Source organism: Dromaius novaehollandiae, chromosome 19 (assembly GCF_036370855.1).
Source record: "Dromaius novaehollandiae isolate bDroNov1 chromosome 19, bDroNov1.hap1, whole genome shotgun sequence".
NCBI classification, from domain to species: domain Eukaryota; kingdom Metazoa; phylum Chordata; class Aves; order Casuariiformes; family Dromaiidae; genus Dromaius; species Dromaius novaehollandiae.
Genome location: NC_088116.1, coordinates 6,762,165 through 6,777,707, shown reverse-complemented (window position 1 = coordinate 6,777,707; position 15,543 = coordinate 6,762,165). Strand labels below are relative to the sequence as shown.

Genomic DNA, 15,543 nt, shown 5'->3' with positions numbered 1-15,543 from the left:
AAGGCAGTTAGCATCAATAGCTCTGTCACACACTTGGATCCTACTAGTATAACTGTCCTGAGCTATGGGAACACTCACGTGAGAAAATGAGGGTGATTCTTCACAGTTTCCTCAAGCTTCTCCAAGAATGTTGTATCTGTGGCATCCCCGGGTCTCAGACACTCTTCATCCTAAAAAGGAGTCAGCAAACATGCACTCTAGCACTGACTTCTTCGCATGCTTCTCAGCATACAGGCCAGCTCTAACTCCCTCTCACTGAAACACCACCCCGATTTGACTCTTGGGCCTTTTAATAGCGAGGCCACCTCACGCCTTCACTGCACTTAGTCCAACAAATGAGAACTGTCGAGCTGAAAAGGAGAACACGTTTCTTCTTCTAGACTGCCTGGATTGGAAGCTTCTTTCCTGAGAGCAGATGAAGATGATACAAATTGACTTTTGATGGTGTCACTGTTCTGTGTATTAGTGCTCTGCTCTCCAGTGCAAACAATCCTTATATAAGCTTTAATCTTTTTTCCTGTGTTATTTCTCCTTGTTTTCTACCATGCTGCCCCAAGCTTTTCATTTAAAAAGGTGTTGTCAACTCACCAAAATAGAAATGATGCCTTTGAATTTCTCTTCCACCAAATCACAGATGATTTTGTTATTGAAATACTGAACTGGTTCCCACTGCAAAGACAAGAAATCACGCTTGAATGAAAGCAATCCTAGACTGCAAAAAAAACACGCAAAATTCAGTATATTTCAGACAACACATTGTTTAAGCAGTCTGTCTGTCGAATTTGAAACTTAAAGCTTTTTTACTCATAACATTTGTTTTCCTAATGCTCCCTTCAAGAAGAAGCCTTTTTATCAGAGTAAAAGATTAAAATGGCATTACTCCCTTCCAGGCGTATCACACACCGATACCAACACAGTTTAAAAAGAAAGGAGAAGGAAAAGCTCCTTCAAGCATTTACTTTGGAGGCCATTGTTATTAGCAGCTCCATTTCTAATCATCTGTCTTCTGGTCCGTATGATGTGATACAAAGAAGATAATGGAAGTGTGGTGATGCTGGCTCTTACCGCTATGCCTTCCGACTCATATTCCTCTTGTTCTGACTTTAATGTGAGCTCTATGAAGAGCTGCTGCAATTTTTCATTACAATAATTAATACAAAATTGCTCAAAGCTGCAGACAAAAAAAACCAGAGAAAAATAATCACTAACACTGCACCGCATGTAAAATAAGCTATAATCAGTGGACAGCAGCATGAATACATCTATGTGTAAATTGAGAAAAATATAAGAGATTTAGTGAATTTATAAATTTATTACATTTATTATTTAGTGAATCTCATGAAACAGTTCCAGAAGGAACGGAAAATGAAAGGTGATACAGAGGAAAACAAAAACTTTTAACAAGGGCCCACAAATATCATAAATTTGAGAGTCTGGGTTCATTGCTATCTGTCCAGAGTTAGGTTCCACACTGACATAATCTCTTAAGTTGTTCAATAACTGTTTTCCCATTCACACTCCCACAGAAAGACAGCAGAACAGTCATAACTGTACTAGAGATCTATACAAAGGCATAGTTTAAGATATCATATTAATATGTCCCAAACTGTTCCAACAGTTTCTTTAAAATACTGGGACAATAAACAGCTGTAAATGCTAAATATTAGCTGGATGTCCGAAGTATTAGAAGCTCCTATTTAGAAATGTGGAACTTAGGCCTTTCAGCTGCCCTGTGATGATCAGTTATTCAGCTGACTCCCTAAAGCTGAAACATCATCTGTCTCTCTTACTAAGAAGTACCAGACATGGAAAATGTCTTATTCCACAATGGAGAAAAAACACTGAGCACTAAGTCACGCGTAACTTACTCAAAACTCAAAGACAATGATGGAAACAAACCTGTTGTGCTGGAAAACTTCAAATCCATAGATATCAAGCAACCCTAGAACTGTTGTACTTCTCCAACCTGGAAAGTCTCCCTCCTGCAATAGGGCAAAAAATAAATGGTCATATATAGTCATAGCTATGATGCATCGCTGCTGATCTTCCCTATTTAATTACAGTATTTACTCCTTACCCTCTTCTTAGTGGAATACAAATTCATTTGGAAATCACTGTACATATGGTACTGTGGCAAGGAACTGAGCATTTCTGTGCTCTGCAGCTACAAGGTTTGAAAGCCCCCTTCACACATGGCTGTATGTCAAAAAACAAAAGGCTCATTTACCTTGTAAGCAAGAGACTTGTTAACCTTGTTCACCAGCCAGGAAAAAGTGCGTCCATATATAGCCTTAGCAAGAGCATCCCTTGCATAGGCTGCCTGCTCCAGGTTCAGAGGACTGATTAACTGTATGCAGAAGGAGAAAAAAAGCCCTTCAACAGCCATTCCACTGAGAGATTAAATTTCCCTCGCTCATTGTTAATAAACAGCCACTTAACAGCATCCTGTCTGGGCTCGGCTCACACCACTGTCTCCCAGCCGCACTGGCTGTGAACCACCACCAGGTTATACGAGACTTGCACTGACAACCTCCTTTGAGAAGTGTGAGAAGTGAACTGCTTAACTTTGGTAAGACAGCTGATGGCAGCTAGCTTGCTTTAATTCCATATGCCTCCCAAGTCCCCAGCTCATTTTCTTACCTCTTCCCCTTTTGCTATGATCTTCTTGTGGATCAATGAATCTCGAAGTACAGAGCCTTCAACTGCTAGAAGCTGCAAAGCAGTAGAATATTAACTTATGAAGCAGTACATTCAATTCATCAGTATTTACTTTAAAAGATCAGAAAGTCCATTCCACAAAACTACAGTTCAGTGAAACAATCTTCTATCTCCCATTTAAACCGGCAAGACTTTTCATGTCAATCCTTCCTTTTCCTCCTGCACACCAACTCCTTTCTGCCAGTGATATGGTCTAACAATAATACCACTAAACAGGCCTGACTGTTCTTGCCCAAAGAACTGACTGAGCAGAACCACGAGGGCTCTTCTTTCTCCCAGTCTTCTCCAGAGTAGGTCTATTCCTGCCCCAGTGCTTGAAGGCAAAAACTCAGTCAGTTGTGGATTGAGTAGTAAATAGAGGAGTTGGTAATTAAGTGTTTTAATGTTAATGTTTGCATTGTATTTAGGTCAAGCAAGAGTAATTTTATGACAGATTTCCTAAATCATATTCCAAAACATAAAAAAGATACCAAGTTCAAAATTTGGAAACCTCTCTAATGCCTTTTTAATGTAATGTATCTCTAAGATTATACTTACCCTAGCCAGATATTTAATCTGATTCTCTGTAGTCACCTGAGCATTTCCTTGCTCATCAGCAGCAAACTGCACATTCCCCAGATGCAGAACACTCGCCACAATGCTCAGCAAATCCTAGGAAGAGAGCAACAGGGAGAAATCAGCATTATGAGATAGAAACAAATACAGAAAGAAAGCACGCCTAGAGAAGGCAGTGAGATTTTTGTGTTAATTATCCTAATTACCAGGCCATACATTTTGTTTCAGGATTTTTGCAGAGAATACATTCATTCCAAAGGCTGCCCTTGATCAGAAATAACAAATCAAAGCAGAAAAATTCCTTAGGAGCCGGAAGAACAGCTTTGCAGTCAGACATGTCTTACCTCCACCTCATCGTCATTGAAGCTTATGATCGTCAAGGCCCTTCGCACGATCTTCCAATCATTTTTATCATTTATGGAACTGACCCTTGCACACTGACCCTGAAAACACAGAGTGATAGAAAGAAATATATTGTTGTCAAAGATGTATTCCTTGTGCCAAATGCATTTCTGCCATATGTTTCTTTTTATAGCAGAGTCATCTCAGTTATTTTTGAAGTGAGGGAAGGAAGCTACAGAGTCAACTGAGAATATATTTGTCCTATAATATAAACCCAGTAACAATTATTAGTTAGTGCACACCTTTACTAGGTAATGGTACTGTTGCGGACTCTTTTCAAGGCCTAGCCTTCGCAGTAAGTCCTCCTCCCCTCCTTCTAGCAGCTGGTAGAAAATGTGGAAGTTCCTCTCTCCATGATTCTGGTGCACAACTCGAGACTTTTCCAGGAGGTAGTTCAAGATGTGGCCCCCAACAGGTGCCCCCTAAATCAAACCAGATAAATTGAAATAGTTCATCGACATAGAGGAAAGTCTTTCTGCTTTTGTGGTGGTCTGTGCAAAGACGAAAAGGATAAAAAATGACAGCTTACGAAAGCAAGAAAAATATCTGTCATTTTGTATCACAGTCTCATTCAGCAAATGCACAGTGGTAATCTGAGTTTTGAAGTTATGCAAAATGAGATATAAAATGAAAATATAATACTATTACATATATATGAAGATATAACACCAGTATAAAGATCATTGCTACAGCACATACTGAATACTATCTTCACTTTTACATTCTCCTTTTCAGAAGGGATTTGACATAAAAGAAAAAAACAACAAAACTGAGTGCGGAAGGACTATATATTGAGTTTTAAAAAGGGAAGCGTGTTCTCTAAAATCCTCTGGAACCAAACTTTGCCAGACATGGATGTTATTCATGTGGTCTGCAGAGAAATGCAAACCAATAGCTCCATGCAGACATCAGTACAAGCAAGCAGAGGCAACAGAGTCCTCCTATGACTGGGACGAATTCTGAAGTATGAAACAGATTTCAAGTTACCCTGTAATCAAACTGCACGTCCATGTATTTTCCAAATCGGCTGGAGTTATCATTCCGAAGGGTTTTTGCATTTCCAAAGGCCTGAAATGAGGATGTATTAGAGAGAGAAAAACAAACAAATGACATTTATAAACACTCTGGTGAAGCTGCCAGTTGTTTCTGTATGGCCATTAAAGCCCAGGTTTATCCTTTTGCAAGGGAAACCAAGAAGGAAACAGGTAACTTCCCAAACACTAATGTTTATCTTTATACACAGTGCAAGTGTTGCAGAAGGAGCATGCTTCTGAAAATGATCCCATCCCCCCAGCAAGTTTATTTTAATGCCATTTCACTGCTGACAGCACATGTCATGTCTGACAGTCTTCTCAAAACTTCCCTTTCATCACAACTACTGGCACACAGAAACCCACAGCTCCGCTCACAGAAGGCAGCACCCTAACAGGCATAGGCCTGCCAGCCTTTCTCCTCTCATTGGGAGCACACCTTTCCCATGCACGCAACACCGATTTGAATAAAGAGCGGAAATATCAAAGGGAACTACAAAGACAGCTCGGGACTGGACACTAGAGGACACCACAGCACTAGAAAATGCGGCCATAAATGCGTTTATCAAAGGGCAAAGCTGCCCACAGCAGACGTGTCAAGGTCTGGTTTTGCAAGCTTATGCAGCCCACCAGGACTCTTCCCACTCCACATGACTCTCTCTTCCCTGCAGCCTGGCCACTCCTGATCCGCTGCTGGTGGACAGGAGAGGGCTAAGGGAATTTGGCAGCAGCCGGCCGTTTCGAGCCTTGGCTTAGAAGCAGCCTGGGATTCCCGGTACTGCAGACTCTGACTTACCTCTAGGACTGGATTGGACTGTAACAGGCGGTCCTTCACTGTTTCCACCTGCTGACTGGCTGGGCAGGTCACAGCGTAATACTGCAGGATCTTCTTGGTGGCCTCCGTTTTGCCAGCTCCGCTCTCCCCAGATATCAGAATACACTGATCCTTCCTCTCCATACGCAGGGAACGATATGAATTGTCTGCAATAGCATAACTAAGGAACAAAGATAACCAGGTGTTAGTTTGTTTCCACAACTGAAGGGCAGAGACTCCTCAGCTAAGACCATCCCACACTGCAAACTCCTAGCAGAGACATCTCAAAGAGAGCTATGTGTCCATGGGCTGGGTCAGAGCTCCTTACTGCTTCTACACACAGGTGATGACAGGGGAGATTACTGTGGACACCAAGATCTCCATACACATCTTCACCACTGGGCCAAATTTCTGTAGGATGATAGCGTAGATCTATCAAATTAACTACCTGGCCTTTTTGGAAAAGGCCCTCATGCTATTAAATTCATTTGGCAGTGGATGTGCAAGGCTATAAAAGGGAAACAGCAGAGCCATTTGCTCTCTCTGACCATTTTCACATACTCAGATGAGGAGAGTTTCTGTAGAAAAAGCCTAAATGGTGCAGATAAACTTACTTTTCTGAATAAACATGATCTCTCAGTATTTTTCCCGCAGGACGAAAAAGCTGTACATGCAGGCAGCTTGTTTTCCATTGATCTTTATTCTAGCTTGCCCTTTAAGCGATGACACTCTCAGAAAGTCTTTGCTGCACTGCACTATCTAGGTGGCTACTGCAATGTGGCTCCCAAATACTCTGGGATTGTAGGAAGAAGTGGATTAAGCCAGCACAGACTAATAAGCAGCCTGCAGGCGACATAAGCCACCATCCAACCTGGACCAAATGCTACCCAAACCACCAGACCTGCACGCAGCCAACACCCTCGACCTGGGCCCTAGACTTTGCCTTTTTTCCCCCCCTTCTCTCTTCTTCCCTGTGGCTGACCAGGCAGGGTCTTCTGGCAGGAATTGCTCACACACACACACACACACACACACACACACACACACACACACACAGACCAGGAGGGCAAGTTTGACAGTGGTGGCAACTGCTTCATGAAGGGACAGAGGAAGAGAAGGACCAGATACAAGAAAAGTGGATAAGGGGAGAGAGGAGCATTAATCTTCAAAGTGCAATCACATAAGATGACCTCAATGATAATATTTTTAGCCGTCTTGCATGTGGTTATCAAGCACATATTCTGTCCTCATACACTTGGTAACCTTTTAATAATTATTAGGCTTTTTCTTGTTTTTAACTCTCATGCTGTGAAATTAATTAAAAATGATCATGTCAAAATAACAGCCGTGGCCTTCTCAAGTCTATTAATACTTGGTGCTAAGGCAACACCACCAAGCTACCTAGCAACACAACTGCATCCTTGCCCCAATAAATTTGTCAAGTTCTTCTCTTCCCCTCCAAATTCTGCCTCTGCATTATTTTGAGAGCAAACCAGCTCAATAAACGTAAATTTAATTTAAATTTTAAGACCTGCCTCTAGACTGCATGCCTTTATGGAGGGGTTTCATAATACTTTAAATTTAAGGAGAAAATTGGCAGTCATTGCAAACCGCATACTTTGTACAGAATCCCATTTATTTAGAGATGTTTGCCGTCCCATTCGTAGTCACCCTCTCTGAACCCCATGGTGGGCTATAAATAGGGCAGGATGTGACAGATCACTCTGGGAAGTATGCTATGTTTCGAGCCCATTGGGATGATTTTTTTTTCCTTTGAATGACTACATGTGACGCACTTCCCAGAAAACCCGGCACTCAGGCCTAGACTTGAACTATCTTGACACTGGAATAGCAATACTGAAGCATTTTGGCTTTCTAGAATCAGTTCTGAAAAAGAGAAAGAGGGAAAGTCTACCTGAAATGTTGTAAAGAGAAAGAAACACAGAGTATAACACTATAGAGCATTTCACTGCTTCCGAGAGTATTCTGAAGTGCATAAATAATCAAGCATGTAACTTAAAAAAATGGAACAATAGCAACAGTTAACAAAAATACTGAATTCCCACTTGGAGCAGCACTGGTATTTGGTACCCCAGCTCTCAAGGGTTTACTTACGAGCTGCACATTTAAAATTTTTTCATGGGACTAGTGACAACAAGGAAGAGAACAGGCTAAGAAACGACCGATCACTTTGTGATACGTGTCTCTCTGTAACGCATGCAGGAGGCACAGCGAAGTTGCTCAGCAGCCCATGCTACACGTTAGCATTGCCATCATGCTCAGTCCTGTACTTACTGCACGTGAATAAAAAGGAAGCCACAGTCTCAAAGATGTTTCAGAGACGCACAAAACTCTCACCTAAGGGCAAAGAGTCCCCTAAAAGTGCTCAGATCCCAGGCAGGAGCGGGTGCACCGAGGCCAGATCTCTGCTCAGGAGGCAGCACTGAAAGAAACCCACGTGCCAGCAGCCACTTGCAAGCAGGAGCTCAGAGCACCTAAAGCCGGGGGTCAGGCTGGTCAGCCCGCGGCCTGCGCTGCTACCTCTGCGAGGTCTCGGTTGCTTCACTAGGAATGGCCCGATGCTGATTTAAGTCACTGCAACTACTTTCTTGCGGCAGATCTCTTATATGGGGCACGTGCACATCGACACGATGTACTGACAAACCCAGATTGGGGTAGGTCTTAGCAGGTTTGACTTCAGGGTTTTTCAGGTTTAATCACCACCCTGTAGGTCCAGGCAAGAAGCCTGAAACACTAGAAAATTGCACTTTTATCATAGGAAATACAACTTTAAGTGTCCAGACTTTCCCAAGTAATGGCTTCTCTCTCTCTCTCTCTCTCTTCTCTGTGCTTATAGTGCATTCTGTGTTTTGCTTACTCTCCCGGGTTATGTGCCAGCAATAAGAAACAATCCAAATAGTTCACTTAAAAGCAATATCATTTAGTCTTCCAAGACCTCTAAAAAACAAAACAAAACAAAACAAAAAACAAACAAAAAACCCCACACAAAAACCCTCCAAGAGGTGCTCAGAATTTGGCCCTTGGCCCTGAGAGAAAGCATTTTGGAGCCAAATGTCCTCAGCTCTCAGTCATCTTTCTCTTCAGTCTGACAAAAAAATTCAAATGCTTTCAAAAATAACTTTCAAACCTCAAACTTCTTTTTTTTTAAATGGGAAATTGGGAATGCTCACCAGGCCAGGCCATGTAAATAAATACATTCCTTGTTCCAACAGGCTCATGGTATCTTAGCAACAAGGGAAATACCAGATAAATACTGGTCAGGCAGCGACAGAGGAGGTAGGAAAAAAAAAAAAAAAACCCAACCCACCGCACATATAGACGCACTCTTTCCCCTCATTAGGCCTATGCTGAACGAGCGATGTAGCAGCAGGGGAATCGCGCAGCTGGGACAGGCAGACCCCGAGTAACCCTGGAACAATGAACTCCTGTCCTGCCAGGGCCGGGTAAGCAGCTCTGTTCCTCCAGCCAGGAAGGAACCAACTCCCTTTCCAAATACCGCTCTTGCAAAGGCAACTCATCCTCTTTGGAGAGAGAAACAGGAATAGAAAGAGCCGTACACCACACCCTCTGAAGGAGCCTTTATATCCCCATGTTTTTCAGTGCTGTATCTGGGACAAGGAGAAGTCTTTTTTGCTTGCTTTCACATGTCAGCACTACACGAGCCCCGGTGGGAATGGCACAAACTGCACTGTTTACCCACAGGCCACTCACAGGTGAGGAGAAACTTCATAGAAGCTGACACCGCGGTATCGCTCCATGTGCTGTTTGCTGTAGATTTCCAATTCCTTGTACGGATTGACAGACACCAGAACTGAGCCAATGTATGTCTGAAAAAGACAGCAAAAAGGGAAGAGATTTCGTGAGGACTAACAGCGGCTTGTCACAGAGCCCACAATTGCTCTGAGGTCCCGCCTGTTGACAAGGGCTCCCCGCAACAGGTCCACTGGGGACGCTGCTAACAACTTCCAAAGAGGCCAAGGGAGCTGGAGAAGCCACCTCCTAGCACAGAGAGCGTGACATTAGAGGAGGTACGCTAGATGTGTCATCCTGGCTGGAAACACAGCTCCTACAGACTGTTTTAGTCCTTCTAATCGGCAAGGATACTGGATTACTTCTCATCTATTGTTTGGGATCAAGTTCTAGCCCGGGGGCACTGAGCGCTCACCACAGCGGATTCATGCAACGGAAGAATCTGGTGCGAGTGGGATTTTCGGTGTTGGCAAGACCGCCAAACACCAGCAGGTCTCAACTGGAGCGCTGCAAATGAGGCCCTACATGTGTAAACACGCCACTAGCCCAGACTAGTTCTGAGGCAAGCAGTCATGGACTATAAAAGCTGATACCACCACCTCCAAATCCCTCCAACTGCAGAGCAAAGCTACGGTCTGCCTTCCATAGCAAACATCCAAATTCAGGTTGCGGATGAACGCTTTGGCTTCTGCCACTCTGCTACTCACATAGATCAGATTCTCCTTGAATCGCTTACGTAGATTTTCAATAAAAGCTGCTTCGCTGGTGAAGTTCTCAAGCAGGACAAAATCCTGCACTCCCACACGGTCGCGGGCTGTCAGAGCGCTCTCCATGGTTAATCGAATACCGTCACTCCCGGCTCCCTGCAACCAAAAGCAGAGGAAGGTTGAGACATTTGTGAGTCTCTGTGCAGCTCAACCTGCCCACAAGGATCGTTAACCACAGTTACCCATGGACGATATTAGAATAACCTCACTGCTGTTGAAATTGCCACTCAAGGTATATAAACACTTTATCAATTAGTTTATACTAATTGCTTTGACAGAAGACAAGCCAGTATTAGGAAAAAGGTATTGCTAGATTTCTGATCACTAATTTAAAAAACCCCAAACAACAACAACAAAAAAACCCAAACCCAAACATTTCACAGAGAGAATAATACCAAGATTTCTTTTCCCAGGCATCCTTCAGCAGGAGTGAGACTGAAATGTGCTCTCATCTCTTCTTTTTCTCTCTCATTTCACAATGGGAAGTCATTTTAAGGTAAGGAATCTTTTATGACTAACCATGATGATTCATCTTATGAGCAAACAGCTTCACATTGCTGTCCAATCTAAATGCTTTAGTGAAATACCCAATGGGAAATCCTGGGAAAATTGAGAACTAATGAGAAAGGACCATTACTGTATCCCAAACCACTTATGAATTTAGCTTGAGACACTAATGTCTATCCCACGCATCAAGCAACTTCTGTTCCTTGACCCTCCTTTTAAAAGCCACATTTTCAATGTGATGTGGTTCAGAGAGAAGCATCTTTGGAAAACTGGTCTGCTGACTTCCTACTTCATTCAACCTCACATATTAAAATAGTGACAGGAAATGTGCACCACGAGACTCAATCACTATTTGCAGGGAAAATTTCTACTAAAGGCAAATAGACTTACTGGACCTGTGACAGATGATATACAAGGCAAAGAAGATGAGAGACACCACAAAAGTCAAAGACAGGAGATACGATATATTAAACAATTTGCCGCATATCTGCCTGCATGCTCTCCTGTTTCCTTACAGTATTTTAAAATGATTCTTACTTTGAAGACCCTTCATAGCAAGCACCTTTCCCCAAAGCACTAATACATTTTGGAGCATCTGTTGTTATCTTCTGGGCTATTTTCATCCGTGGCAGGAACACCACTGGAGCTTGCTCCTAAGGGTATTGCCGGTGCCCTAAGTCACACTGCACTGTAGCAGCGTAATGAAGCAGGAACGCAGGCTCCCTGCTCAAACACTATCTTCCAGCCCCCAAACCCTGCACAATGATGTGGATGATTTTTACAGACTCACATAGTCAGGTAGTACCTTTTTGCTCCTTGTCAAAATATGAGTGGTCAGAGCACAGGGACTGATGATGTGCAGGGGAAAAAATATAAAATAAAAACAGCCTCGGTCAGAAGAAATTTTAGCTTAAGGTTTGTTTTCACATTTCACAGTGGTGAAAGAAATAGGGATAAATCACGTACAAATAACTCAGGCTGGAAATTAGAAGGCTTCTTACCAGAGCAGTGCAATTCTGGAGCAGCCTTTGGACAAGGTAATGGGAACAGAAGCAAAACCAAAAGAAAATAGCTAGTTTTGAAGTGGGTAAGTTTATGAATACAGTTTCAAAACACAGCTGCCTGAAAAATTACCGAGGAGAAACTTCAACCCTCGCACAGTCAATCCAAGTTTATATAATTCTGAAGACTTTCACAGAAAACGTCACTTTGCAGTTTCAGCAGCTCTTTCATCAGCCACTCCTCGGAGCTCAGGACAAACCGAGCCCAGCTGCACACATCAGCCTAGGGAAGAAGCTATCTATCCTACTTCAAACACAGTTTCCTACACAAAACACACTGTACCTGTTCAGAACAGGCATTTAAGGCTAAGCATCTTTCGGTTTCTTCCATACTTTTTTCCTCTTGCTCAACACCAATCTCTCAACCAACGAGAGCAAAATAGCCACCTCAAATTTTCAGTCCCTTAAAAAATAAATAAATAAAACTAAACAGAAGTTTTCAGCAATAATTAAACGTGACCAGGTTACCTAGTCAACATGCCGCTGTCAGATTCTCCAGAATATAAACTTTAACTGCAGCGTTGTAGCTCCCCAAGCCTAAATTCAATGCAAATTTAATATGTGAGTCTTAAACCACAGCAAAGCAATACGCACTACTGTGCTACCATTTGCTCATCTGTTTTACTGCTTATGCCCAAGTTTACCATCAACTTAAAATGTCTACATTAACTATTTCACTGCCAATAATTTGAACAGATGCAATGCAGAAGGAGGTGAAAATACATTTTTTTAATGGAAATAGAACAGTAATGCAGAGGGAAGTGGGGAAAGAAGATAACATTTAGGAAAAAGCAGTCACAAAGATGACAATATGTTCCTACTGAATGATGAGTGTGACAGTAAGGAAGTGAATAAATTAAAATAACTTAGTTATTTTATGTTAGCAGGCAGACATAAGATTTGGTGGCTGTAAATTAAGGCTAGAAACCCCCTTTTAGGGAGTTAAAAATTGTTACAGTGAAGCCAACTAACCATTAAAGCAGCTCAGCTATAGGGAGCTGGTCCTCTCCATAGCACCTTTGCAGCAAGACCCCTTTTTCACAGATACACATATCTTGGCCAGAAAGGCCTCCGTCAGCAGTCATTTATACCTTTCTCTGCCCTGTGCTATGCAAGGGACAGCCTGGACAATTCTGGAAGTCCCGAGACAGGGAGTACCTATTCTGAATAATTAGGAGAAAATAGGCTGGGAGAGTCTGATTAGACCCTTCCTGGGGGGGGAAATCAGTTTTCCGTAAAGCTGCTAAGAAAAGTGCAGTCGTAGACGGGTCCCTCTCGCCGTGGGAAGGCAGGCGAAAGGGACAGTCCCCCTGCCCTCTGCACAGCTGGGCCCTTTGGCTCACACTGCCTCTAGTCCTTGTGCAACGCGCCAGGCTTAAGTCTAACTCAGATTTTTTGTGAAAAGCAATTTTAATCCAGGCAATTTCCCCACTCTGGTTTCGTACAGACTCTCTGTCACCCCAGAGGCGTGCAGTGCAACGGCGTGCCCCCACTGAGAAGGGCAGCCACCCCCCCGCCCTGTGCACGGCCACTCCCCGGCACACGTGAATGCAGGCGGTTACCTGCCCCTGAGCAGAGCCAAGGCAACTCATTACACCAGCAAAATAATCAGCAGGTGAAGAGAAGCAGGTAGTTTTCTGCCAAGCTGAATCACCCTACCAAGGGATCAGGTGAGGGCCAGACCCAGCGACCACAGGTGAGTTAAATCCTTCCAGCGGTGACCAGCACGTAGGTCAGCTCAGCCACCTGCAGCTCCAAGGGACCCATTCCCACACTATTTTAACCCACTGTTTGCTTCTAATCTCTTCTCCAGAGCTGTCAGCACAACAGTGGCTCCCTGCCAGGAAAGGAAAAGCCGTCACCCCTGAATGGTGGGACCGAGCCAGCGCAATCACCGCAGCGGCACTACTTCCACATGCCTTTTTCTTCTGGGTGATTACATTTTGGGAGAGACTTGCAGCGGGTGTAAAGCGGTGCTGCTCTGCGCAGCCTGCAGAGCCGGGCGCACTTAGGCTGGCCGAGACTCCAGCCTTTCTTCGTGCTTGTACGACAGAATCAACAGGAGCAGAAAACACCCCGCAGAGACAGCTCCTAGGAATACAAAAGCACTTGAAACCATACCTCTGAGCGTCCTAAACTGAATTCATAAATCTCTGACGGTGTTGTAAGGATGGAAGCAAACATCTTACTGTTAAACTCTACCAAAGCATGTCAAAGACTTTCCTCTGCTTAGGTCTTTGAGATCTAACACACCTCTAAAAGGAAACCAAGGCCTTCTGACCTCTGCACAACAAGCTCCAAAGCACTTTAGCAACTCAGTCACTCTGAACACACTGGGGAAATCTCCTTTCGTGAGGGAACAAGAGGGAGGACAATTCTTGGCCACAAGCAGAGTTCAGGGCTGCTGTGAACCGAGGAAGAACCTCCCACCACCGCTTTGTCCATGAGCTGGTCAAAGGCCATGCAATGCCCTAATAACCCAGTACGCTGTAGCAGAATTTCCTAGCTTTGGTTTTCCTGGAGGGCGTCAGCAAGTGGTTAGTATTAAGACCACAATTGCAGATGCACAAGTGCTGCCGTCAGCTGAGAGCACAGGTAACACCCAGGAGTTCGGGCAACGCTTGCTTCTCCTGGAGCATCCATGCGCGATGCATGTGAAACACCTACAGCCCTCAAAATGAACCAACTCATAGCGAGCAGGGAAGCTTTCTAATCATCCAATTTAGAAAGAAAAGTCACACAACATAAACAAGATTTCTGCTTCTACAACTAAAATGTATGCTTTAATATTTTCCTCCACAATGCATTATTACAAATTAGCTAGTATCCATTCAGAAGACCAGGAGACTTGCACTAAAATCACTGCAGGAAGCTGATGCCGTATGAGAAGTCAGGCATCTTTATCTTGGTATCAAATGAAAGATGATTGATCTGGGGGTTTCAGAAATACTTACAAAGCCGAGAACGGAAGAACAGGCAAGAACCAAAATTGAATGGGAAGGGAAATTCAGATTAGATTCTGGAAGACAATAACAAGCCCAAACCAAGAACAAACTTCTTGTGGGGAGGTGGCAGTTAACATGCATTTGTCTCCTGGGTGGTATGACATTCTTCAGGATATCTGGTCATTTTAAAGTGGCAGGAAAGAGAAAAGAAAGAAAGAAAGAAAGAAAAAGATCTACTCCGCTCTACAGCCTGGGAAAGGGCTTGGACACGGCATGGGCTAGAGAGTAGAGGAGATGAAATCAACTATTTGGCCCAGAGCCTCAGTTCCCAAGGTGCAGAATGGAATAACTCTTTTTGAATAATGAAATACAACAATGAAAATATAATGAAAATAATGAAAACAACTAAGATGGACCTGAATCAAGGGACCTGCTCAATCAAGAGATCTTAGTCAAGCACTTGCTGCCTGCCAGTGATTCCCTGACAGAGTCACTCGAGGCCCTACCTCCTGCCACACTGAAGCGGCGACACACATTTGGGAGGGAGAACAAACACCGAGTTTACCAGCAGCTGGGTTGGAAAGAGGGCTCCCTGGGAGACCACTCCATGTCGCATGTAAAAATCCTCTTCCATCAACCATGTGGATTTAACCGCCCTTTTCTGAGGCCAGCTGAGCTCAGAGAATTATGTATATGACACATGTATCATTCGTTGGGCTTGTTTAATGCAAAATGAAATAACAAAATGAAGTGTTTGGTTTTGCTTTGAATTATGTAAGCCCAATGAACAGCTAGCACACCATTTCCCATAAAGTGGGTAGGCTGTTCTGAGCAGACATCTAGAGGCTTTCAAACTGATTTTTAGACTGAAGGAAATCAAAATCTGAAGATGCAGCCTAACAGAGTTAAAGGGAATAACTTCAACTTACAAAAAGTTACCATGTCAGCAGCTGCCACTCAAGGACCATTTAT

The 15,543-nt window shown here is 43.5% G+C and overlaps 1 protein-coding gene across 6 annotated transcripts in view; it reads right to left on the bottom strand.

Annotated features, from left to right (window-relative positions):
* The window catches only part of MYO1C (myosin IC), a 59,222-nt gene that overhangs the window by 13,468 nt on the left and 30,211 nt on the right, over positions 1–15,543 (bottom strand). For 5 of the 6 annotated variants that reach the window (XM_026105617.2, XM_064523319.1, XM_026105618.2 and 2 more), the window contains exons 2-14: positions 9,999–10,154; positions 9,253–9,368; positions 5,503–5,701; positions 4,663–4,743; positions 3,918–4,097; positions 3,618–3,716; positions 3,256–3,369; positions 2,641–2,712; positions 2,228–2,347; positions 1,900–1,982; positions 1,066–1,171; positions 589–669; positions 79–170 (exon numbers count right to left, since the gene is read on the bottom strand). In XM_026105617.2, the coding sequence (XP_025961402.1) occupies positions 79–170; positions 589–669; positions 1,066–1,171; positions 1,900–1,982; positions 2,228–2,347; positions 2,641–2,712; positions 3,256–3,369; positions 3,618–3,716; positions 3,918–4,097; positions 4,663–4,743; positions 5,503–5,701; positions 9,253–9,368; positions 9,999–10,154 (1,499 nt within the window). Of the gene's footprint in view, positions 1–78; positions 171–588; positions 670–1,065; positions 1,172–1,899; positions 1,983–2,227; positions 2,348–2,640; positions 2,713–3,255; positions 3,370–3,617; positions 3,717–3,917; positions 4,098–4,662; positions 4,744–5,502; positions 5,702–9,252; positions 9,369–9,998; positions 10,155–10,453; positions 10,659–15,543 lie in introns of those variants that run through there. The other variant, XM_064523320.1, reaches the window with a different exon arrangement.